This window comes from Xenopus laevis, chromosome 3S (assembly GCF_017654675.1).
Source record: "Xenopus laevis strain J_2021 chromosome 3S, Xenopus_laevis_v10.1, whole genome shotgun sequence".
In the NCBI taxonomy this organism is placed as follows: domain Eukaryota; kingdom Metazoa; phylum Chordata; class Amphibia; order Anura; family Pipidae; genus Xenopus; species Xenopus laevis.
The window spans coordinates 67064151-67091318 of NC_054376.1; the positions used below are offsets into that span (position 1 = coordinate 67064151).

Sequence of the window (27168 nt, forward strand, 5' to 3'; positions counted from 1 at the left end):
ATTTAAGTGGCTTACAAAGAACAAAGCGCAGACGCGTCCCAGTGGAGGGCATTCTACTATAGCAGTAGGTAGGGGCGGGGATGTCACAGATGGGAAATGAACTACCCGGGGGGGAAACACCAGGGGACATTCCAGTGATTCCAAATCCTGAACACGATGTATCAATAATAAACGTAACAGGCAAAACTCCACGGTGTTGCAATCTCAGTGTATAACGCTAGTAAAGGGAAAGCAAATAGACTGCCCATCTATACTCTCCTATCGCTGTCTGACAACTACAACTGGCAGTAGCTCCAGAAAAAGACAAAGCCATATCTATAGACAGTTCTATACAAATGTTGACATTGAAGCCCCTAAAAGATGCAGGGTAACCCCCTGTCCTGTGCTCATTCCTGAAAGTCTCCGACAAAGTAGGGAAGGGAACACACTGACATGTATTTAAGAGATTGTATTTGGATACAGTTAGATGTGGCTTCTGATTCCTCTTCCCCGGGAGAGTTGGCTGAATAAAGCCTGTGCAGAAACTCGTGCTTGCATTTCTTACTCCGGAGTCCCATTTAATTTGATACATAGAGATCCTGGCAACGCCCTGTAGTGCGTGCGCTCCATGGGATTGGCTGCTGATCACGTGCAAGGCTTGTGCTATAGATGTGTCAGTAGGAATGTACATCATTATTTGGCCCACAAGATGCCCTATTGGCAATGGCAACTGACATGTACTTGGCTGATTTATATGGTGCCAGTTCTTGTATGTGATGTGACTGAGTTAATACGCTTGTGTGTATACACACATAACGGCTGTCGTGTTTCTGAGAAATCAGGGTTCTGTAAATAATTGGGTGAAAATGCGGATCATGGTTTTTTATAGTTTGCCCGTGTCTTCATCATTTAACGGGTTAAGAAGTACGTGCAGCGCAGATATTTCCAGTAATAGGCAGCCGGGCGAGCGGTAAGCAGGTGGATAGTGGCCGGTCCGCCTACTTTGACGTCAGAGGGCGTGGCTTGGTTTGCCGGCCGGGGATTTTATTAGGAGCTGCAGCGTGAGCGGAGATCAGAGCAGGTTGGTGGAGTAATCGAGCGACGGCTTTGCTAGAGAAGAGACTGAATTCTCGTCGCAATTTACGTAGCGTTTGTGTTCCTTCATGTTCGCCCCAGGGGAGTACTGCTAGTTCGCTGAGAGTGGCTGCGGCTTTTGAATCCGATAAACGAGAATCGGAAGTGTTCGGTGCAAGAAAAGGGACTCGTTTTTTTCCGTGTGTGTTTGATCGGGCCGTTGCTACGATGCTCGTGGAGTTAACGCAGAACAGGATCCAGAAGATCTGGCTTCCCAGGAACGAGTTACCACCGCTGCCTATCAATGGTAAACATACGGGGTAACGGGAACTTAGGGGTGGTGGGTTTGTGTATGGGGCACCGGCTGATGCCTGGAATGTCATAGATCCGGCGCATTCGCAGTGAATCACGTGCCCTGTGTGATTCATCCGATGCGCGGAGGCGGCTCTCTGGGTGATTCTCATAGTACTGCTCTGAGACATGTGCTACGCTGTCTGTTCTATGGTCCGAAACCGGCATTTAGTAATCTGCTCTTCCCAGAAATCCAGCATGTAACTAACCGCCGCTGCTCTTGTAGTCTGTGAGCCTTCAAGTCAAGCAAGAGGTTACTTGTCGTAGTACATTGATGTTTCCCTATTGAAGCCTTTTAGCATTTTGGAGGAGGGGCTGCTAGCAGAGGGATCCCTTGGCAGGTACTTATTAGACACACGTAGGCGTATTGCTGAGCCATCATCAGGCAGGACAATCAGCTGGTGACTCGCACATTCCTCTCCCAATTCTGACAGATGGTCAGCGAGCATTGTCACATGATCCTGCTCTCCCTTTCTATGCAATGCAATGCCTCCAGGTGAAGGAGGGGCAGCAGTTGCCAGGGATACAGGGATTTGCCTTTCACATCACTGGGAGACAATTGACTGGACAAATATTTTATTCACAGTCCATGCAAATAGACACAGCAGGGAATGGATGACACAACAGTGGTTTAGTCTTTCAGTGGTACAGCAGGACTCTTGTATGTTCTGCATACTGTAACTTGTTTAAGCTGCACAATTGCAAATTACTACATTTGTATCAATAATATAGGCACAAACAGACGTTATAGTCATAACTTTAGGTGTAGGCATTTTATAGGATTGGTTGGTGTCTTAATGGATTGGGTTTCCCTTGAATACTGATAAAGTAAATAAAAGTAAAATATTATATGCAACATGCTGCTGTTGAGTTAAAAAAAAAAAAAAAGCTTCAGGGTCCATTAAATACCCATTTTCTGCATATATTGAGATATTCTAGATGGTCCAATTGAGTTGCTATGTTGCTTTTTTTCCACAGAGGGCTTTTCCCATGTTACAAGGAAAAATGTATATTTAGTGCTTTATTGTCAAGGCCTATATGGTGGCAGACCACATTCACTCTGCTTTAAGTAATAGATGTTTGACATACAGTCAAGACATTGTCTTATTAGAACTTGCTTTTAAATGTATTCTGTTTTACACCTGATATATCTGACTAATGATTTATTAAGGTTTTCCACTTCCCTTTGCCTCTAATGTTTGTAGACTGAGCAGTTAGTTGAATAATCCCTGTTCAGCACTGGATAAGAAAGGCAGACGAGATATACAGATTACTGATCCAAAATAAAATTATCTAGACGTCTCATCCTCTCCCTAACGTTAACTAAGATTAGGCTTTATACCATTGGCTTTAACCTTCTACTTTCTCTTGGGAATAGACACATCTCTATAGTACAGTACTTTGGATTGAAAGGTTTGCTATCTGCAATGCGAGTGTCACAGAAACAGGAGTGTGACCTCTATGCTTCAATGGTCCTATTAGATGCTGAGATTTTCTCTTTTGTCTCTATTTTTCTCAAGAAAGATAATTTACTGGCACCCTTCCCATATGACTATGAATTGCCATTCTTTGTGTTTTGCCAATTACAAAAAAATCTGACAACAGTCCTGGCCCATCTATCTTAAATGCAAAAGCTTACCTGAGACCTGTTGAATATTGTCTTTAGTGCTGGTGGGCATTACACATAAACTGTGACATGAGAGCTGCTAATGCACCTGTATAACAGCTTAGCTGATCTGCCTTCTGTCTTTATTTTTCTAATCTAGCCAGTTGGCTTGCCCAATAAATATGGTCAAAGTTTTAGTGATAAAATCTTGATCAAAACTTGCCTTGAGGTGCTTGAACCCTCACAGCTTGGTGTGAGAGACAGATTGCCTCTGGCTAAAGAAGTGCTATCCTAGTTCCACTGAACAAACATTCACAGAGGTAGCAGATTGTGTTAATTGCACAGTAAGGTGTTCTAGATTCTCCTGCTATATAAATGCTTTGCTTGTTGCTAATTTCATTTTGTAACACAACTATAAATGACACCTAGAACTGAAACTAATACAAAATGCTATCATCTCTAATACCTATATTTGTTATTACTTGTACTGTTGTACAAGCAATTAAATTGGACCGAGCCAAAAAGAGTTGAAGCATACAAATTCTTAATTAAAACAGTGGGACTGATATATATGAATGCAGATAATTTGTAATCAAAATACATCACCCCTATACTTGTAATCCCTTTGTCATGTGGCATAACTTGTGTTGTAAGGAGGAAATCTGAATATCCTTTCACTGTTCTCTGCTGTTGTAGCTAGATTGAAAAGAATTGTTTGTGACCACGCCATGACTTCTGTCCCAGCAGAAACTTGAACTGTGCATGGTTGGTATACATTTAGATCTTTTTGTTAGATCTTTTATTATGGAACCAAGTTTTTATCATTTATCTTTAATCCCCTGGAGATTTTTGTCATGCACCTGATATGAAGGCATATGTATACTCTGTGGGAGTCCTTTCTATTTTACAAAAATCTAATTAACAACTAAAAGAGGATGCACACAGGATACTTCCTAGGGGAGGTGCTGACCTCTTTATTTGAGGGCAAATAAGAATTGGATTCTTTACAATATTTTCCCTTCAAAATAGTTTGGTTTTCTTTGACACAGCTGAACTATATAAGATTGTAATGGATTTGTTTTCCTTTTTATACTAGTAGGTGGGCCTCAGTTTGCCAATTCCCCAACAGTGATCGTAATGGTGGGGCTCCCAGCAAGAGGGAAGACTTATATCTCCAAAAAGCTGACCCGTTATCTAAACTGGAGTGGTGTCCCAACAAAAGGTAAGATTTAAGGCCTAGCATTAGCTTTTAATTTTTAAAGAAAAAATAAATAACAGGAATGTCGCCACTGGAATTTTCCTGTATCCTGAATTATTGGAGAGGTGCCGACCTCTTATCCAAACACCGGGCTCTATCCTAGGAGAGGCTGGGGAAAATAGGAATCATCACTTTTGGACCCACTGGAAGTGGCACATGGCACCCTTGCGTATATACAGTATATCTGCATAAAAATATTTCTGCTGTGGTGTTAAATTAAAATATGTAAAAATTCTTATGTTTAGCTACAAACATTAAATATGAGTGATAATTACACAGTGTTTTGTAGAAATTTATCCTCTCCCTTATTTCAGTATATATCACAAGGTTACATTATTGGCACTCTTTTCATTTTGTAAATAGTGCGATTACTATTTCAAAATACACTATATATTCTATTCTGGGAATGCACTGCCTTATACTCTCTATCTTCTCTTTTGTAGTGTTTAACGTGGGAGAATACAGGCGTGAAGCTGTGAAAGATTTCAGTTCCCATGACTTTTTCCGTGCAGACAATAAAGAAGCTATGAAAATCAGAAGGTTTGTATCAATCACTAAATTACTCTAGGGAAGAATATCTGTTACAGGATTGGAGAATAATGGTGGACTTTTGTTATTAAACTCCCAGCATCCATCTTACCTCTGAACTGGTACACATGTTGGGCATGTGCATCCTAGTAAGAGCACAGGCATTCCCCTACTTTTCTTTTCTTTGTAATGGTTTTAGACTGTGCACTTCTTCAGTCTTCTGTGTGTGTCGGTAAATGTTTTATTTTTTGTAATTTTTCTTTTCCAGACACTGTGCCTTAGCTGCCTTAGTAGATGTTAAATCCTATCTTACCAAGGAAGGTGGACAGATTGCTGTAAGTTGATCTTATTTGCCACTAGTTCCCCATCTCATCTTATAATTTTGAAGTGGAATGTTTATGTAGACATTTTATTGCAGGTCTTTGATGCTACCAATACAACAAGAGAGAGAAGATCCATGGTTGTTGATTTTGCCAAAGAGAATAAGTTTAAGGTGAGCAAGAGAAGAATGTAGGTTAAACTCCGCAATGGCTGAGATGATGTCTTGTCTGTTTAGAGCAGGGGTGCCTGCACTTTACTAATGCCTAGTTTTAGTGATGATGTCCTATTTTGGTCTATATCCATAAAAGCATTGTTAGCATTCTGTTCCATGGAAAATATTACTTCAAGATTGATTTATGAGAAAATGTATACTGTTGTATATAACAGAACAACTATTTCTTATGTAACCTTAGCGTAATAAATATCTGAATGAAAAGCATGAAATAGTAGGTTGATTTAGACAAGCTGTTGACAGGTTCTTGAGATCTACTAATCAGAAGCTAAAGGTCTACTGGTAGATCTACCTTTTGGGCACTCCTGGTTTATAGCTTATGTACAGATTGGAAAGTTTCCTGTACTATATTTGTTAAAGTGCTTGAGTGGATACATTTCTGAAACATTGTCATAATTTTTCAGGTGTTTTTTATTGAATCAGTGTGTGACGATCCAGCTGATGTTGCAAGCAATGTTTTGGTAAGTAAAAAGGAAATCCTGTTGTATGAGTCAGGCATTTGTGTATTCAGCTGCACAGGCCTTCCTTCCATTCATCACTGAAAAAAAAATTGTGGAAGTTTATTTGGATGCAGTGGCCGCAGCTTAAGTTATACTCTGAGTATCAAGCTGTGGAGTTTAATATGCTTATTATATTTTATATAACAATTTTTTTTTTTTTTAATAAACAGGAAGTAAAGCTGTCCAGTCCTGACTACAAAGGTTGCACATCCAATGAAGCACTGGAAGACTTCATGAAAAGAATTAACTGTTACAAGAACCGTTATGAACCTCTTGATCCAGATCACCATGACCGGTAATGTCTGCATAATGACTACAATTAAATAGGCAGTGGGTTTCTTAAGAACACTAGTCATAATCTTGTCCATGCCATAACTCACAGCAACCAACTGGATATTCTGTTTCCCGTAGTGTCCTATATAAACAAACAATCTTTGAATTTTAATGCTTTGCCTTTTTTCTCTGTAATAATATATGATAACTGAGCATACCCCCCAATAAGCCTCTTATCTGGATAATATGAATACGTATAGATATCTGACCTTAACCACTTGATTGCTGACCGTCATAAAATGTGAATTGTCACAATGTTGTGTTTTGCATCAATTTTTTTTAAACCATTATTTTAACCTTTTCTTTCAGGGACCTTTCCATGATCATTGTGATTGATGTTGGGAGAAGATTTTTGGTAAACAGAGTTCAAGATCACATACAGAGCAAAATTGTGTACTACCTAATGAACATTCACGTACAGCCTCGCTGTATATATCTGTGTCGGGCTGGGGAGAGTGAAAGCAACTTGAATGGAAAAATTGGAGGAGATTCTGGTCTGTCACATAGAGGAAAGAAGGTAATGACGGTCAAAATTATGTCATGGCGTTTTTATACCTAAGGCAATAGCTTTTCTCTATTCAGGATTTTTTTTTTTGTAGAAGAGGGTGTTTGATATCATTTGAAGTTTGTATTGTAATAATATTTGCCTTTTTTTTTCAGTTTGCTGTTGCCCTGAATAAATATATTGAGGATCAGAACTTAAAAGAGCTGAAGGTGTGGACAAGCCAGCTAAGGAGATCAATTCAAACCGCAGAAGCACTGAAGTTGCCTTATGAGCAGTGGAAGGCTTTAAATGAACTTGATGCTGTACGTTTCTCTTTTTAACTTTGGGGTCCTTTTATGCTTTTGGAACCATTCACTTTAAATTCAGGCAGCCGTTTCCCAGTTTAGCAGTGTTTCCCTTCTGCATAAAGCAATTTAATTACAAGTTAGGCAAGTCTTTTTAATTTCTTGTGTCTTTGTATTATTTTAGGGAATTGTCCAAAAAAAGTGTGTTTCATCCTTTTTTTCCTTTTTCTCCCTTACACTCTATTCTCTTTCAAATACTGCTTGGGTATCTGATTATACAGATGTTTGGAATCTAACATGTAAGTGTATTGGTTGTTTTTGAAAGGGTGTATGTGAGGAGAAGACTTATGAAGAGATCAAAGAACTGTACCCTGAAGAGTATGCACTGCGTGCTCAGGACAAATATCATTATCGATACCCATCAGGAGAGGTAAAAAAACTCTTAATGTTAATATAAAATAGTTATTGGCCAGAAACTAGGATATTGGGATTAGAAGTACATGGTTTTCACAAAAATCTATATTTTTAATTGGTTTTGCTTCTCTGAAGCAGCTAGTAAGCCTTGTTGAAACTCTACAACACTTACAACTAGGTACATTAGCTGATACATCTGCAAACTGTGCTCCCTGACTTGAAGCAATGTCCTTAAGGATTCTATGATATTGTATTATTTGCTATGTAAAGAATGAACTTATACAGTTTTAAGTCAGCAACCTGTTCTACTCAACTACTGAGTTTTCTCTTAAAAAAAAAAAAAAAGAATCCAAAAGTAGTCATGATTTGTTGTGTACTAATTTGAATACAATAACTGTAGAGTTGTAGGTATGGAAAGGTTTCCTGATCCCTAAATCTTGCTACATTTTTTTTTTAAAATCTTTTCTAGTCCTACCAAGATCTGGTTCAGCGCTTGGAGCCTGTTATCATGGAGCTGGAAAGGCAGGGAAATGTCCTCGTGATTTGTCATCAAGCTGTCTTGAGATGCCTTCTGTCTTACTTCCTGGACAAACCAGCAGGTGAAAGACTGCTCTTGAAACACTGGGAGACATGAATGTATTCCAAATATGTTTTAGCAAGATAGTCACTGATTTTTAAATTTTGGACTGGAATAGGAGAGGCCTGAATAGACTTTCAGAGCATTTGTTTTTTTTAGATGGGTTCAGTGACCCCCATTTGAAAGCTGCAAAGAGTCAGAAGAAGGCAAATAAAAATAAAAGACCAATTAAAAAGTTGCTTATAATTAGCCATTCTATAACATATTAAAAGTTAACTTAAAGGTGAACCACCCCTTTAAGATATTTTTCGTGCAATAAATCTATTTCGGTAATTTACGTTCTACAATTTACATTTCAGGCAGTGACACTGTATTTCATGCATTCTGTCACTAGTTCTTCATTGCGTTTGGGGTGCAGTTGTTCCTTTTTGAATGTCCGCACACATCCGCTACCAAATTTCCTAGTGTGACTTAAGAAAGCTAAAGCAAAGTGTTTAACATTCTTGTGTTTTATTTTTTCTCTATTGCAGATGAAATGCCTTATCTCAAGTGTCCACTGCATTCTATGCTTAAGCTGACTCCCTTTGCATACGGTATGTTGTAAAGTTTGGTTTTTAATTTTTAAGTTGCTATACCCTTTCATTTCTAGTATCCTTGCATTTAGAGGAGAACAGCCAAAAGCAGAAATGTAAATGTCATCTCCTTATAGGAAAACTATACCCCCCAAAATGAATACTTAAAAATATATACTAGTTTGGTGAGATTCTTTAATATACCACTTAATTTCATATAAACTGTTGCTTAAGTATTCATTTTGGGGGGTATAGTTTTCCTATAAGGAGATGACATTTACATATTGACAAGTAAATATTGCCCTTTTACATCTCTTGCCTTGAACCACCATTTGGTGATGGTCTCTGTGCTGCCTCAGAGATCACCTGGCCAGAAATACTGCAACTGTTAACTGTTACAGGAAGAAGTGTGAAAGCAAAAGACTGAACTCTGTCTGTTAATTGGCTTGTGTGACCTAACATGTATGGTTTGTTTGTGTGCACCGTGAATCCTAGGATCCCAGAGGGCAGCCCTCATTTTTTAAAATGGCAGTTTTCTATATATGATTAGCCAATAACACATACTAGTAAAAAGGATATTATTATGAAAATGTTTTATTTACATGAAGCAGGGTTTTTCATATGAGCTGTTTTATGCAATATATTTTTTATAGAGACCTACATTGTTTGGGGGTTTAGTTCTCCTTTAAAGATAGTGTTTTCACTTTGATCCCCAAAAGTGCAATGTGTACTAATGCATATGCTACACAATTCTAACTTAAACTGCTGATTTTCAGTCTTCTGGTAGTTTTTAGAAGTACTCATCCCATTACACTCCACACAGGATTTTGAGAGCTGTATTTCTAAAATAGTTGGTAAAAGAAGGTAGCAAATTACGGGCAACTAATAACTTTGCATTGCAGTATGAATGTAGTATTCAATTAAGTTGTTTGTTTCAGGTTGCCATGTAGAAACAGTGCCGTTTAGTGTGGATGCTGTAAACACGCACCAGGATCGCATAATAGAGGTGAGCTTTGCAATTTCTATTTTGTGTTTACTCGTTTGTCTCTGGAAATGAACTCTGCCCTTAATGTGAACATTCACATTAAGGGCAGAGATCATTTCCAGAGACCATATGTGACTTGGGCTTTTAGACACACTATGGCCACCAAATAGCTTATTAGCTATTAACTTATTAGTTTCGCTAACTATTTTAGGATTGCAAGAAAGGTCCTACCCCCCTGATGAGACGAAATAGTGTGACCCCACTTGCCAGTCCAGAGCCAACGAAAAAAGCCAGAATCAATAGTCTTGAAGATTTTGCTGCATGCTCATCTTATGGCTGCACTTCTCAAGAAGCACCATCTGGACAGGTAAGAGTTGTGCATTTTTGGTAACTTGTGTTTACTTATTACTCTGTATTGTATTTTGGGTCTTTTTATCCATTTAAGTATATAACCAAAATGCGAACACACTTTTTACGTGAAGCAAATAACTGCATAAACCTAGGTTTCTCTTGAGATCCTTCCACAACCTAAAGTTTGAAATGTGTGCTTGAGAGCTTATTTTAACATTCATTATCCATACCATTTTCTAAAATTCACCACATAGATCTGGCAAATCATGTTCTTTGCTTCAACACCTTTTGTCCTATAAACAGACTGTTCAGTTTTCCTTTATCCTTATGTTCTTTTTAAACTCAACTTATATGAATTCATTTTCTCATTACAGCCTTTGCTAGGAAAGGCTTGCCTGTAAGTATCCTCTGCTTATTCCGATTACTGTTAATCCGTTTAAACCATGTGACTTTTTACTTACTCTACTAGCATGCTTAACAATGAATTAACATTACTGGCTGATGCTTTGCATGGTTAAAATTTCTTGTTGTACCACAATGTGTCCCTCTCCTGAATTTATAATTCTAAAACCTTGCTATTAAGTGAATATATGAATACTTCTATAAAATCAAGGAGCACAAAATGCTATTGATGGGACGTTTTACATTGTAGATACACTCAGACATTACTCGTATATCTTGAAATTATTTTTTAAAATATACAGACAGCTAACCTTTCAATGAAATGTCCCTTCTCTTCCCCTCATTTTGAATGCTTGTTTGTCATTATCTGATATTCGCTTCCTTATTTATATTTCAAAGGTAATTTGATGGGTGCACGCAAGATCTTTCTGATTACATATGTTTGGAGTTAAAGGTTGGCGTTAAAGGGAAGCCGTTAAAGAAAAAAATATTACTCCAGACATTTTGATTGTAAAGAATTAACTTAACCAATATAATAATAATAATTGGCCATAACCAATATATTAGGAAACCAGCTGGACTTGCAAACAGGTGGCCATAAATCCTTTTATCAAAGGATCGGGCCTTTTTTATTTTTTTTATTTTTTTTCCCTTCATCTGACTTGCTTTGTGGTTTTGTAGTGCAAAAATACACTGATGCACAGTCATCTGCCAGTCCTGTATGCACAGTTTGTTTTTGTGGTATTTGGTTAAGGCAAGGTGTGTTACAAAGTGCTACGAAAGGAACGTGTTTCCTAAGTGCCACTTTTTTCCCTTTAATCCTATCTTTGTTATGTTTTATATATTTTTCATAGAAGTAAGAAAAATGCTTAAGCCATAGCATTACTCTGCATCTCGTGAAGCAATAAATATATATATTTTCAGTGCACCAGCAGTAGTGTGGATACAAAAAGTTTTTTAGATTTCCTCAAGTGCTCCTTGGCTCCTTTTGAGAAGGATTTGCAATGGATTAACTGAAATACACCATTGCACCAGTGACCAACTCTATTTGATATCAGACGCCCATCACTGGATTTTTTTGCCTGTTGCCTTATTGTCCTGTAATATATATTAGAGTGTGCATGCTCTGTGAATAATGGTACTGCTGACAAGTGCCTTGCTTATTATAAGTACACTGTATAAAACATGTTTTGTTTTTTTTCTTTTAATCTGCAGGGCATGAACCAGCATAAAATATGTCTTTATGGATAATCAGTCATACCAGTGGACCCCTAATGCTACATTCCATATTTTATTACTGAAGCTTGCCTTGCTGCTTCATGATATTGGCTGAAAATCAGAAGACGATACTTGTGTCTTACCATATGAAATTGGCGTGGAAATAAGCTTTTTTTTCAGTTAGGGACATTAAAAAGTTGGACTAAGAGTCCCATGTCATTTCAGTGGTGGAGTGCAAAGCAGGACTACTTGACCTCTGCCACATTTTTGTTTTATATTTTATATAAAATGTGTATATTTTTATGTTTTCCAGTAATAATAATTGTTAAGCTTACATTTTTATTTCACTTTTCATTCTATTACAAATTTCACTATTTTAATGTATTTAGAGAAAAGAGAGACAGAAATGTTAAATCTCGAATCTTAAAGAGCCAATTACCTTATTTCTACCCCCACTACTAAACTTGCAAGGATTTTACTTTATGTTGTAGAGGGTTTCCCCACCATATCTGCCTGACATTCAAAGTATGACTTGGTTTGCAATCGAATACCTGATTGCTTAGAACATTAAAATATCACAATTTCCCTTGTGAGATCAGCAAAGTTATTTTAGTACACGTAATGCCTCTTGCCAGTGCAAATCTGAGCTTAATAGGGCATTTTTATGGAACCCTTTCAAAATAACAATTTCTCTTCAATTTTCATCTGATCTGAGATTTATTACATAGGTGTCTAGATTAATAACCTTCTAAAATCATAATGAGGCCAGCATGATTCTAGCACCCCGTTTTTGTTTTGGCAGAACATGAACATGATCCTAAACATCCTAAAATGTAATTTTATTTATTTATTTAATGGCCAGTGTGAATGTCAAAGTTATGTGGTGGAATATATTCCAGAACTAGTTTATCTACTCCTGTTAGAACAGTATTATTCCTAAATGTTTTCTATTCCCTGTCAACATTTAGAGTCTTTTTGTGTCTCCCTGTGTGATTATAATTGCTATTAATATACAGGGAAAGACCACTTTTGTGATATATTCTAAAGATTTCTTTATTGAATAAGGGTCTCACAGATGCATAGTTGCACTTTAACGGTTGGGACAGGGTTATGAGGTGCACCTTTTTATGTACAGCCAATGATAGTCATGGCAGAAACTTGATTGTAGCTGATGCTTAGAGATACATGGCAGCCTTGTGGATTTGAAAAGGTGATCTGGTTCACATGTATGTCGACCACAATTCACTGCTGCTCTAGGGTGATTTACTTTAATGTGTGTTAATTCAACACGGCTTCTGTGGGTATAATAACCATGGTAGTACTAATTGGCAAACTGTTTATCTTAAATGGTGGAGTGACTTTTTTTGTGTGTGAATGTATAGGGATGAAGGTTGTTTTGTGTTGCTATGTACTTCATGCATTTAAATAGAAAAACGTGTGCAGTTATATATTCCCTGAAAACCTATAGTGGCGTTTCTGTCACCAAAACCCTTAGAGGATCACTGGATAGTGTGTGTGTATATGTGTGTGTTTGTTCAGATTAATGGGTAGTGCAATATGGGATTCTGCCCAGTTTTCAAATTTGCACTATAAGGTTTCCAGTATACACACTGGGATTCCAAATTGTTAAATGTAAGCAATTCAGATTTTGTCGGTTCTGCTTGTCTTTGCAAAGAAAAAATCGTTATTGCAAGCCTAAAACATCTCTTTCTTATCCATTTTATTGGTACTGACATGCACTATTTTGGATGCATTACTTCATGTTGCTTAAATAATCATATAGTTTTTTTGCCTGCTGTTCATACCAGGGGGACTTTAAGTCTTAAAGGAAAACTATACCCCCAAAATAAATACTTAAGCAACAGATAGTTTATATCAAATTGAATGACATGTTAAAGAATCTTACCAAACTGGAATATATATTTACATAAATATTGCCCTTTTACATCTCTTGCCTTGAACCACCATTTCGTGACTCTATCTGTGCTGCCTCAGAGATCACCTGACCAGAAATACTACAACACTAACTGTAACTGGAAGAAGTGAGGAAGCAAAAGGCAGAACTCTGTCTGTTAATTGGCTCATGTGACCTTACATGTGGTTTGTATGTGAGCACAGTGAATCGTACGATCCCAGGGGGCGGCCCTTATGTTTTAAAATGGCAATTTTCTATTTATGATTACCCAATGGCACATACTACTAATAAAGTATATTATTATGATAATGGTTCATTTACATGTAGCAGGGTTTTACACATGAGCTGTTTTACTCAGATTCTTTTAATAGAGACCTACATTGTTTGGGGGGTATAGTTTTCCTTTAACTATATGTACCTGTTTGACTGGGAGAAGCACAGGCTCATTTATATCTCTTTTGTTGTTTGTTAGATTTGTAATTCGTTAACATTATTATTTTTTCTAATTGGTTAACATTATTATTTTTATATGTTAGTTGCTATTTATTTAATGTATACAATTTTGCTTAAAAAAATGTTTGTTTTTATTTCATACATGATCTGTTCATTGTATTTTGTGTTTGCCTTCTCCTGGCATAACTGACTGAGCTAAAAGCTTTGTCAGATTACTTCAGATATTTGTATATTTTGCAGTTCCTGGACCAATAAAGTCTTGTTGTTTTATGTCTCTTTTATCCCTGTACTTCTCGACTTAATACATAAACACTTAAGGTGGGTGTAAATCAGACAACAACAAGGCTGCAGTCATCTACTGATTGCACCTCAATGTTGTTGTTTTTTTTAGTGGACATTTGGGGTTAGTTTTGCCCTAAAATTAGAGAGTGGCAGGACCCTTTGCTCTGATAACACCAAAACCTCTACCCATAAAAAGCAAAATCTTTCAATACTTGTACATATTTTCTGGAAGCGAGCAACAATTCGTTAATCTGAGACCCTGAGTAGACCATTGATAAGGAACATATTCTTATTGCACTCTTGCCAGGCTAAAATGGTGCTGGGATACCACCTCAGGAAGAAATTGGTTGAAGTTTTCAGCACAACTCTTTCTTCAACCAAGATAAGATTGTCATTATTCACCCAGAGAGTATGTTTGTCATTCAGAAGTCTTGCTGAAGTAATTACAGAAAGGAAAGACCCTTTCAGGGTAAGATACTTAAGAGGTTATTCCTGGAGATGTTCAAATGGTGGCCAAGTTGGCAAGGACCAAGGAAAAATTCAATGTCATGAAGAACCTTTAGAACTAAAGTCTGAGTCTCTTCAAAACTTAAGCCTCAGATTCTGGGCCCATGATACACATGATCGAAAAGAGTGATCACATTAACTACCTCTTTTGAGAAAAGAGTTGCTATTGTTCACCTTTAACTTTTTAGTATGATGTAGAGAGTGATATTCTATTTGCAGTTGGGTTTTATATTTAGTTTTTCAGTTATTTTGCTTTTTATTCAGCAGCTATCCAGTTTGCAATTTCAGCCATTTGGTTGCTACGGTCCAAATGACCTTAACAGCCATTCACTGATTTGAATAAGAGCCTGGAATAGGAGAGGGACTGAATAGAAGGAAGAGTAATAAAAATGGCAATGACAATCTATAGCCTTACAGAGCATTTGTTTTTAGATGGGGTCAGTGACACCCATTTGAAAGTTGGAAAGAGTCAGAAGAAGGCATATCATTCAAAATAAATATAAAAATTAAGGCCATACAAAAAGTTGCTTATAATTAGCCATTTTATTACATACCACCCCTTTAAATCTAACCTAGACTGTAGTCCACAACATTGGCCTAGTAATGTCAATGGATATGTCTGCTTCAGAGCACCAACCACAAAAAAAGTACCAGTTTTATAAATGTTTTTGGGTGTGAAAGGATTTATTTGCTGTCAAAGGTACTTTAACAGACAACCCTATATTGCTTAGAGAGTTCCTTCTAAATGCCTTTTGTGTCAGAAGATTTGGCTAAATTGGAAGACTGAAGGGATGACCTTGAGCTGAAAGGAACCATAATCTTTTAGGCCACCAAAGCAATATGACTACCATTTGTGTTTGGTCTTCTCTGATCTTTCTGTGAGTGTTGAAGGGGAGGAGCAAGATACAAATCCCATTTGAATGAAAATGCATCTATCTGAGATTCCCTCTTGTCCACGATCCATGGACAATAGGCTTGCATTATCTTCTTGTTCCAGGAAGCTACCAGATCTTTTGAAAAGGCCCCTTTTCTACTGAATGGTCTAATAGAATAGCTGGTTCAACTCCCACTTTCCCGAGAAAGTTATTTGCTCAACCCCTCTGCTAAAACTACATCATCATCTTTTTCAAAATTACAAAATTGTAATCCAGATTCTGAATAAATCCTTTATTCACCTCTTGAACTTGGACAAGTTTAGAACATTTTATTGCAATTACAACAGTAAGGGTCACAGTAGTTTGTAGGTTGTACTTCCACTAATGCTCAGAATCAGCTGGACTATCTGCCATGTTGGAAGGAGAAAGCAGGTGGTTTTTTGCATAGGCATCTGGCTTTAAATCTTATAGGACTACAGATGGCCATGCATAGTGGCTTTTCAACAAAATGCACACGACATTGCCTTGGTCACAGAGCTTCAGGGAGGAGAGACATTCCACTGTATGGAGAATTTATAAGTTGGTGGAATCCAAATAATAATACTTGTTTTTATCCAGATTGTATTTATGTGTGTAAAAATTTCAACAAAGAACAAAGTATGACAAAATGGAAGCAGGACATTCCGTATCGGTATATTAAACACACTGTAGCAGAATTTGATCTGGAAAGATGGAAGATTCTGACCAAGTGTTATTAACTCACCATTTCTTCATTCATTCTAGGGCCAACACATCAAGTACTTTTTTTGGCTTGGTTGAAGGTATTACCAATTCAAAGCTTCCCACAAACCAATGACAATGGCATTGTTATTTTTCTTTTCATCTTTTGCTTTTTTGATTCAGCTATTGAGGCTTAACACCCAGGGCCCAATCTCACAATATTTAGAAGGAGGTTGTGTTATATAGGGTGAAAAAGGGATTTGTATTCTTATTTGTGCGTATTGTTTTTCTCTTTGCAACTTTTATTGCATTTCATATCTGTCTGCATTGGCATGATGATCCCTGAAGTAACATTACATAATAGATTGTAATGGATTTTTTAAACTCCCCCCTCAGCTCAGCAATACCTTGACACCGTCTCTGCAGTTTTACCTAGTGGGATGTTGAACTTGGTGGAAATTGTTTCATTGGTTGTCCGAAAGGAAGCGAAGTTGAATATGTCTGTTTGGCCCATACAGGTCTGTCAACACAAATTGCAGTTTATTATCCAAACAAGTATTCAAAGAAGTTTTTAAATGCAGAGTAACTTGTTTCCTTTATTAGACATGTTTGAGTGGGGGGAAAAGCAGGCTGTGGAGAGCCTATGTGACTGAAGTCAGGTTTTATAACAGGAGTTTAGAGCTTACTCTTTCAGTTTTGAGGCATAATGGGACAGCCCACAGCATTTGTATTTAAAGAAATCTGGCACCTCCTGTGATTTCAACTGTGTTAAATTATGGCCTCTGTAATCAAGACCTAAGCTACATGCAGGCCTGCACTGGCAAACTGTGGGTTCTGGCAAATGCCAGAGGGGCTGCCATAAGATGCCATAGAAAGTCACTATTTTGTGGGCTGGTGGGGAGCGGATTGGGTCTCTCTGTACTTGTAATGCCAGGGCCTATTTTGATTCCCAGACCTAGCTACATGTCTGGCCCAGGCCTCTCATAACCTTTTATAGTGCTTGTCTAAGGTCTCTGGAATTGTGCTTTCCCACACATATATTTGTTACTTTTCCATTGTTTCAACCTACTGATGGAAACAATGAAGATAATTAATTGAATGCATAACCTTTCATTACATATATGTACATATAGTTAAATAGTGTTACACTATTGTTACACATTTTGAACAGGAATTCCTAGCAGCCAGTTAGTTTAAGCTCTAGCTTTAATGGAGAACAAAAGCCGATTGTTCGATTGAAGTAAATGCGGTAAATCCTTCGACTTCGATATTCAAAGTCGAAGGATTTTACTTTGATAGTCGAATATCGAGGGTTAATTAACCCTCAATATTCGACCAATAGTAAATGTGCCCCTATGTGTTTGGCTTCTGTACCAGCCCAAGGCAACCACAGCCCTTTAGCAGTAAAGATCTGTGCCTCTGAAGATGCCCCAGTAGCTCCCCATCTTCTTTTCTGATGATTCACTACACACACTCTGTGCTGCTGTCACTTAATGAGCTTAGGGACCCGCTCACAATATACAGTTCACATAGAATATAAATTTCACAATATAAGGCTGATTAATAATTAATATGGATAATTACTACATGGCAGCACAGAAACCAATGTAATTAGCATCAGAATTTAATGATAAGCCTTGTAGCATCAGCTCATATAAAGGGCTCTTACACATGGCCGTTCCGACCTGCGCTCCCCTGCGTTCCGTTTTTTGGCGTTCAGCCGCAGGGGAGCGCAGGAATAGACGCAAGTAATGATTTGAAATGGGGCTGTACTCACGAAGGCGCGTGTAGGCGCCGAACGCAGGAAAAATGCAGCATGTTGCATCTGAACCTGCGTTTGGCGCCTACACGCGCCTTCGTGAGTACGGCCCCATTTCAAATCATTACTTGCGTCTATTCCTGCGCTCCCCTGCGGCTGAACGCCAAAAAACAGAACGCAGGGGAGCGCAGGTCGGAACGGCCGTGTGTAAGAGCCCTAAAGACCAACATCATTCTCTGCTTGATAATTTGCAACAACCCCTAAGCTTAACTCCTTAACAGCTGCTCAGTGTTATAGGAAACACAAGATTTTCCTTCATTATGTAAATGATTTTGTCACTGCACAGCACCAGCTCCCTGATACCATGCATTTGAACTGCCCCAGGAAAAATTGCAATACAGGAAGGTTGTCCACTGCAGGCTTCAGTAGTTTGCATGTGCTAGACTGCAACACAATATACAAGGTGCAGTTTTGCAGACAGCAGCTGAATGTTGCCACTAACGTGCAAGTCTCAGTTACTTCAAGACTATTTGAGAATATGGGAATATTCTGATGAACTTGAGAGCCAGCTATCTTTGTAAGTAGCCATTCAGTAGGAACAGTTTACAATATGTTGTATTCGGTTGTATTATATTCCTTTTACTTGGCTTGGATAAAATACTTGTTTGTGTTTTGGAAAGTTTAAAGAATATTTACCAAGGGCATCTGTCTATGCAGTTATGCAATATACAGGTCACTGGGTTGTGCACAGCGGTATACATTGGCCTCAGCGTTTTCATATTGGACATAACAGTCCCAGAGATCTATTACACCTAGGTAGCATAGACCTTAGGAAACTAACTGTATCTTGTGTGTTTGCTCTAAGTAATGAAAAGTGCTAACATACACCCTGACTGTCTCTGATCTCCTGCTCCAAATATTCCCTTTTCATATAATGGGCTTTTATGCAACAGATGAAACAACAATATTAGATATACCATTTATGTTTCCTTGTGTCTTTTTCAAAGATGATGATTCCAGTTTTTATCCTATGTCAGTGAATCTATGAAGAGTGTTATATAGAATTGACTCATTTAGACCTGTATTTTGCAACCATTATTTTGTCTGTCATTGCTATTATTAGTAACATTTCTTTCCAGGAAACATGTATTTTGCACTTAACCTGATGTAATCCAATAAAAGCATAAGGATGTATCTACAGATTAGCCTCAGAAAAGTAATTAACTTGCATTTGAATTGATTGCAACACTTATATATTTATACCACTGGTATAGACCCTAGCGACCAGATACTTTTCTAAAATCCCAAACTGGAGAGCTGCTCAACAAAAAAGCTACATCATAGTAATATTTCATTGAAAGCTGAACCAACCCTTTAGGGTGGTGGCAGACGTGGCTACTCGGGGAAATTGGTTGCCCAACGACAAATCGCCTCTTTGGGCGACTAATTTCCCCTAAATGCCTTCCCGCTGACTAGAATGTAAATTGCCGGAGGGATGGCACTCGGAACGCTGCATTTTCCGAAGTCACCCGAAGTTGCCTCAAAATTTTAGTGTCTATTGTAGAAAGAACAATAGACACTAGTAATTGTAATTTGCTCCTACCATTAACCGACCCAGTGTTGGGTCCCAAACCACAAGGTAAAAATCCCTGGCATAGACTAATCTTAACAAAGATTACAAAAAGTAATTGACTATATATTTTTTTATTTCTTGCTATCTGCAACTCAAATGTGGTGTTAAATGTTGTTTTTATGTTGCCTTTTTCAGGCAAACATATCTTTATGCCAAAATTTTATACTTGGCTGTAGTGATGTGCAGGTCGGCCCGATGCTACAGGACCCGCGGATTTACCCACAGGTCAGGTGAGTTTGGGCCGACCTCACTGCACCATTTGTGGGTAATGTGCGGGTTCTGACTTCTGCCTGCTCTCCCCATCCAATACTACGTTATAAATAGGCCCTGTGACTCAGTTGTGACACGCTTTTCGTGTCACTGCACTTCATCAGAGGTCTCTGATGAAGTGCAGTGACACGAAACGCGTCAGACCTCATGGCGCAGGGTTATACAGCTTGTTAATATGTTGAATATTTTATAAAAATCAAGTTTTTTACCAATGAATTGATGACCAGGCGATTCCTTGAGTGATCCGAAGAGTGCGCTGTCCAGGATTTTGGTGTGTGTGCAGTATTGCGTTTCCCTTAGCGACGGACTCAGGGCGGCTGCACCTGGGTCACAGCGAAGTCCGGGTAAGACATTATATCCTTACATATTTGGGAAGCTGAATCCGGTGATTTTACGAGGGGTCTGGGGCTTTGCGCACCCGGACCAACAAACCTTAAGGGTGAGCCTAAACCGGCATTAAGCGTAATTTTAAAAATCTAATAAATAAATTAATGTACAATAAATAAAAAGTATACCGCAGGGAGAGAAAATATTTTTTGAATCCCATTAAGCAACGCTGAGAATTCTTTTGTGATGCAGTATTTTCATGCACTTGAAGTTTGTTTGCCACAAATAATCACAATAATACAGTGGTGCGTTTGGAATGGACCAAAATGCTGTTTGTTCTGTGCTCAGAATGCTTTTAAAAACACCTATAAAACACCTGTGTGCAAGAGCCTATGTTAGATGAGTCATAGGAAAAAAATGAGGCCATGAGAATGGGGCAAAGGCATGAGGAAGTAATTAGAAGGGTTGCTCTGCTTTATTTACACCCTCAGGATTAGTACCAAATAGGGATGCATGCAAAAACCTGTGGGACCAATGAGTTTTTATCCACTGATCAGGGTTCAAAAATATATTACCTGAGTTGGTTAGGACAGGTTCAAAATTGGAATGCATAGTTGGACCTCCCACTTAGCCTTAAATTCTTTGTGGTCCCCACCTGTGTTGGTCTATGTTGGATTCAGATAATTAAAATGGATTCACACTTGTGTTGTTTTGGGTTGTGTATGAGGGTATAGAGAACTAAGCAATTTCAAAAGTTCAGCTGATTACATTATTAAATGAAACACAAGATTTTCCTTCATTATGTAAATGCTTTTGTCACTGCACAGCACCAAGTCCCTGATACCATGCATCTGAACTGCCCCAGGAAAAATTGCAATACATGAAGGTTGTCCACTGCAGGCTTCAGTAGTTTGCATGTGCTAGACTGCAACACAATATACAAGGTGCAGTTTTGCAGACAGCAGCTGAATGTTGCCACTAACGTGCAAGTCTCAGTTACTTCAAGACTATTTGAGAATATGGGAATATTCTGATGAACGTGACAGCCAGATATCTTTGTAAGTAGCCATTCAGTAGGAACAGTTTACAGTATGTATTCGGTTGTATTATATTCCTTTTACTTGGATTGGATAAAATACTTGTTTATGTTTTGGAAAGTTTAAAGAATATTTACCAAGGGCATCTGTCTATGCAGTTATGCAATATACAGGTCACTGGGTTGTGCACAGCGGTATACATTGGCCTCAGTGTTTTCATATTGGACATAACAGTCCCAGAGATCTATTACACCTAGGTAGCATAGGCCTTAGGAAACTAACTGTATCTTGTGTGTTTGCTCTAAGTAATGAAAAGTGCTAACATACACCCTGACTGTCTCTGATCTCCTGCTCCAAATATTCCCTTTTCATATAATGGGCTTTTATGCAACAGATGAAACAACAATATTAGATATACCATTTATGTTTCCTTGTGTCTTTTTCAAAGATGATGATTCCAGTTTTTATCCTATGTCAGTGAATCTATGAAAAATGTTATATAGAATTGACTCATTTAGACCTGTATTTTGCAACCATTATTTGTCTGTCATTGCTATTATTAGTAACATTTCTTACCAGGAAACATGTATTTTGCGCTTAACCTGATGTAATCCAGTAAAAGCATAAGGATGTATCTACAGATTAGCCTCAGAAAAGTAATTAACTTGCTTTCAAATGGATTGCAACACACACAGCAAACACAAAAACAGGAGCACTGTATTCATGAGTGGGGTTGCTACCTGGTTGGTATTTTACTGGCCTGGTTGGTAAAAAATGATGCTTAATGCCAATGGGGTGGTTAATCTTTGTTAATTTTTAGCATGGAATACAATGGCTTTTATGTTTTATTGTTACCTTTTATTCTTTATCTATCTGTGTAGGCCCTCTTTTATTCATCTTCCAGCCTTTCATTTATACCACTGGTATAGACCCTAGCGACCAGATACTTTTCTAAAATCCCAAACTGGAGAGCTGTTCAACAAAAAAAGCTACATCATACTAACATTTTATTGAAAGCTGAACCAACCCTTTAGGGTGGTGGCAGACGTGGCTACGTGAATATATTATACAGCTATACAAGTAATCTATTCTATTCTTTTTTTTTTTTTTTTTTCGAAGTTGTTTTTATTGAGTTTTAACTGTCCCAAAAACAAACAAAAATAAAATACAGATGCAAATTAACACAGTTTTCTATGACAGTCGGCATACAAACTCAGATGTTTCAGTATGTAAGCTGATACATAGGAACAGAGGCATTTACCATTTCCACCCACTGTTTCCTTTTTGGGGGTTGTTTCGATTTCCAATTGAGAGCAATAAGTCTCTTTGCTTGAATTAGAAGGTAACATAGTAATGCTCTTTCTGCCGGGTTAGCGGCGGTTTCCTCTACCTGGTTCAGTAGAAGGATTGGATCAAGTGGGATTATGAGAGCCATTATTTCACTTATTTCGGTAGACACTTTTCCCCAAAATTTTTGTATGTGCCGACAACTCCATACCATGTGGATGTAATCCGCCGGGGTGAGACCACATTTTGGACAGATGTCTGAGAATTTATTAGGTGTAACCTGTGTGGTGTGAGGTATGATCTATGCAAGTATCTAAACTGTATCATTTTATCTTTAGCACTGATTAACAGTGCGCTGTGTGTTTCCAGTATTTCTTCCCATATTTCAGAAGTTAGGTTCGGTATATCCTGGATCCATTTAGCATAAAGGGTTGGTAGGACGGGGTTCTCTGGTATATTTAATAGAGAGTAAAATTTGGAGATTGGTTTTGGAAGCTCAGGGGTAAATATCATTTCTTCTAGTCTCCGAGGGGAGGAATCAGTAACAGTGTTGCCAAATTGAGCTTTCCAGGCATGTCTAAGTTGAATATAACGGAAAAACATCTGATTCGGTAAATTATATTTAATATTTAATATTGTATTGGGCAATCTATTCTATTCTTACATCACAAATGATTCACATGTGCTCTGGTTACTCTTTGTAACAATAACTCAGGAATGCTGCAAGACTTACACTTTATGGATTATTTATTTAAAGTTGAACGGAAGTGACAACTTGATCATATGAACATGGGTAATAAAGATAACTCTATTAGGGATCCATAGACAGTGAAAGGATATATATGGGCTCAAAGGTTAGTTGCAAGTTTAAGCACTGCTACTGCGATGCAGGTCATAGAGTGCAGGTCATAGAGTTCAAAAAAGTCTGCACCCAACATGAAGTTTTAAATTCATCTTGCAATATTTGATTACAAATAATAAAACAATGTATCAGGGCTGTCCAACTGGAGGCCCACAGGCTGGATGTGGCCATCCAGAGGATTTTTATGTTTGCTCTAGGGCTCCACAGACTTCATTGTATGACATTAACATTTTAATATAATCTGGCCCTCGAAAAAGCTGTATGCAAATTGAATTGGCCACTACATGTTGTAAATTGAACAGCACTGCTTCAGAACATAAAATGTGCTTTAACATGTACATTGACATGTGTATTGTAATTAACTGAAAGGAACTAGGGCGTGTGTAACCAGTGAAACTACCAGTAGTGTGTTTGCATTCCACTGACGAGTGTATAAAGCATGTGAGTATGTGACCGAGAGCATGTACAGGGCACACTGACATCATCCATTGCCTGGCTGTGGATTATTAGTCAGCAGAGGATTGAAACAAGAGAAGCAATGTAATCTGCTCTATTTATATCACAGTCTGCAGTCTGGCAAGCCTCAGTCTCTATTCTTATTGAGCCGCCCAAAATGTATTTCCAGGTCAGATCTCTGGAGGAAGCAAAACCATTACTTATACTCGTAAATGTCAAGAACATGAAACCATGAATGCAATGCAGGTGTGCAGCGAACAGGGCCTTAATGGCACTCGTACAAAGGAACCATTATAGTACGAACTGGATATCGTCCAGCCCTAACACAAGCAGGGATTTATTTATGGACAACTTATGTTTGAATATAACAATATTTCATTTTAACTATATATTTATTTTATTAACAATTATGTATTTTCAGTGCAAAAAAGAGTTTTCAGAACATAAAAGAAGTACTCAAGAGTATAGTAAGGCCACATGTAAGAAATGAAATAACATATAAAAATATAAACTGCTACAAATGGAATTGGTTGCTCTCCACAGCGCAGCTATGCTTTAAGCTTTCTCTGCCGAGCCATTAAATAATAATCATAATGCAGTGATGAGATCTGTGAAGGGAAAAATATTTTCACTGTGTATTTGCAGTTAAGGCTCATACTGATGAGCCTTTCGCCTATGTTCCCTTGAGGTCAGTTTTCCATACCTCCCAACATTTTGGAAGTAAAAAGAGGGACAACATTTTTTTTTGCACGTATCGAAGCTGAATTTTTGGGCCATGCCCCTTTCTGTGGCCCCACCCCCTAATTACCATGTTCATTTTACAAAATATGGCAGGTTATTAAAGTTTGAAAATAAATCTCCTTATCTAAACAGTTTTTTTGTGTCTCAAAATTGTTACAAAGTATCTTATTTGCACCTGTTAGTTGTTCTGTGCTCTCTGCTAAAAGCCAATTGAGTTAGAAACTTTGTTTCTTTTTCTGGCTGTTCAATGCAGAGAAAATAGGGACTTTCCAGTACAAATGAGGGACTGCAGGTTGAGCTGTCAAAAGAGGGACTGTCCCTCCGAAAAAGGGACAGTTGGGAGGTATGGTTTTCCTGTGTTACACTGTAGGAGAATGCAGAATGCAAATCAAACCTGTATTTCCCTATAAAGCCGAACTCACACAGATGCATCCAAGCACTGAATTCAATATGTGTTTAAATGAGCCTGTGAGAGTATGGCACTATAGGGAAATACAGGCTGTGTTTTGTTGTGTGTATATTGTGCAAAATGCCTGCCAGCATGAGCCCTTAAATTAGTAGGGCTGGATGGATAGTTTGCCTGTTTGGAACAATCTGGATGATAGTATGGATGAGCATATTTTTTTGCCGAAAAAATTACGCCCGTTTTGGCGAAACGAAACGGGTCAAATTTGCCCATCTCCACCCACGATTCCAAAAAACGATTTTTACCTCTCTATGTATTTTTTTCTCTTATCTTTACTTTTTATGTAGCTTCTGTATTACAAAGTCTTTTACTGTGCTTTATAATGGCAGGCTTTTTTGTTACTGAAAGCAATTTGGGTGTTTTTGACCGGAAACCAGTGTGTGGTAATTACATTCACACAGCTATGACAAAGACAAAAAGGACTTTGAAGCCTTGAGCAGATATCTGAAAAATGTTAAGAATGTGTCACATGGAGATATCTCTTTTTTAAGGCAGATGTGAACTAAAATCCATTCTACTAGCATTCAGACTAGAAATCAGACTTTTCTTTTACTTCATTTTCCACAGATGCAGTGTGCAAAACGTACTTGTGTTTTTTGTCCCCCCTAGACTTCTAGTATGAAGGAAGTTGTCAGGGGAAGTTGCTTGTGCAATTGCATCTGATGCATCACACTTTGAAAGTCCAGTTTGACATCATTATCAGTGTTTAATGTGTGATGTATGCGTTTTATTATTTTGCCACATCTGCAATGGGAACCCTCGAGCCACTGCATGGCTTGGAGGTGTACATGTCGCATTTTTACTCTAATGACTGACGCAGTGGTTTCAAGTCCAGGCACAGAAGTGATTAGAGTGTCTGAGGCTGGCTGAGAATCAGCCCAGTGTGGCCTAAGGTAGTCTGGTCCCTGCAGCACAGGCAGACGATCCTGGTTTTGTTTTACTCTGTGGAATCTGTTATCTCTGTGTTAAAGGAAAACTATACCCCCCAAACAATGTAGGTCTCTATTAAAAGATACTGAGTAAAACAGCTCATGTGTAAAACCCTGCTTCATGTAAATGAACCATTATCATAATAATATACTTTTTTAGTAGTATGTGCCATTGGGTAATCATAAATAGAAAATTGCCAACATGTAAGGTCACATGAGCCAATTAACAGACAGAGTTCTGCTTTTTGCTTCTTCACTTCTTCCTGTTACAGTTAGTGTTGTAGTATTTCTGGTCAGGTGATCTCTGAGGCAGCACAGATAGAGTCATGAAATGGTGGTTCAAGGCAAGAGATGTAAAAGGGCAATATTTATATAAATATATATTCCAGTTTGGTAAGATTCTTTAATATGTCATTCAATTTGATATAAACTATCTGTTGCTTAAGTATTCATTTTGGGGGTATAGTTTTCCTTTAAAGAACATATCTATTTTTGAAAGTTTGTATAGTGTTTATGTTTATGCACCTTTACTGCTTAAGCCCAACTGAATGATGTCCATGCTACAAATAAAATATATAATTATACACATACATGTACACCTTAAACAGCAATGTTAAGTAAGCAAATCTGCATTTGCTGCTCCATTTTATTAGCTTGTTAGATGGAGATCCAGTGATCCAGAGATCCAGTGGTTTACAGTTTTTTTTAACAGATGAAATAATGTCTTCCCTATTGTTTGTTCAACATAAACCAGTCCTAAAGATTGATTTAGTTTAGTGAAATGTATTGACTTCATCTGTTGTGTACTGCAATTCCCAGTATTTTCAGATGAACAGTAACAGTATTATCTAACACTTTTAAAAATGATATAAGGGATTGTTAATACAGCCCTATTAATAGCATTATTTGTGATACTACCTGCTTATGATGTGTGTCATAGCTAGCACACACCTAGGGAATATGGGATACGGACAGTCTCCAGTTAGAGTGCTGAGTTGGATTATATAGACAGGACAAATGAATACTTCTTGCTAGATGCCATATAAATAACTACTTGTATGCCTGTACTGAGCAAAATAGCAAGTTCATCAAGAATTTCTGGTACTCACTTTTAAGCAAATGTGATTCTTGTCTGTTTGCTTTAGTTTATTTTTTTTTT

At 37.8% G+C, this 27168-nt stretch overlaps 1 protein-coding gene across 4 annotated transcripts; it reads left to right on the forward strand.

The window, feature by feature from the left end:
• The first annotated feature begins 684 nt into the window (after positions 1–684).
• pfkfb3.S (6-phosphofructo-2-kinase/fructose-2,6-biphosphatase 3 S homeolog) lies at positions 685–14128 on the forward strand. 4 transcript variants are annotated; one of them, XM_018255708.2, is made up of 17 exons: positions 703–1360; positions 4107–4232; positions 4712–4808; positions 5065–5131; positions 5215–5289; positions 5754–5810; positions 6020–6144; positions 6492–6699; positions 6843–6989; positions 7297–7401; positions 7855–7984; positions 8493–8555; positions 9473–9540; positions 9731–9886; positions 10245–10267; positions 11488–13312; positions 13810–14128. In XM_018255708.2, the coding sequence occupies exons 1-16, from the start codon at positions 1282–1284 to the stop codon at positions 11492–11494; spliced, it is 1533 nt and encodes a 510-aa protein (XP_018111197.1). In that variant the 5' UTR covers positions 703–1281; the 3' UTR covers positions 11495–13312; positions 13810–14128. The 4 variants fall into 4 exon arrangements, with proteins under 4 accessions (XP_018111196.1, XP_018111199.1, XP_018111197.1 ...); XM_041588456.1 differs by lacking the exons at positions 10245–10267; positions 13810–14128 and adding an exon at positions 3707–3775 and having other exon boundaries at positions 1226–1360; positions 11488–13084; XM_018255707.2 differs by lacking the exons at positions 10245–10267; positions 13810–14128 and having other exon boundaries at positions 685–1360; positions 4110–4232; positions 11488–13084.
• Positions 14129–27168: the final 13040 nt, after the last annotated feature.

Excerpts from the sequence above, each read along its gene's own strand:
- pfkfb3.S (XM_018255710.2), top strand. The coding sequence starts at position 1,282 with ATGCTCGTGGAGTTAACGCAGAACAGGATCCAGAAGATCTGGCTTCCC. Across the intron at positions 6,700-6,842 it reads TGTCACATAGAGGAAAGAAG|TTTGCTGTTGCCCTGAATAA; the intron begins GTAATGACGGTC and ends TTTTTTTTTCAG. Across the intron at positions 7,402-7,854 it reads ATCGATACCCATCAGGAGAG|TCCTACCAAGATCTGGTTCA; the intron begins GTAAAAAAACTC and ends AATCTTTTCTAG.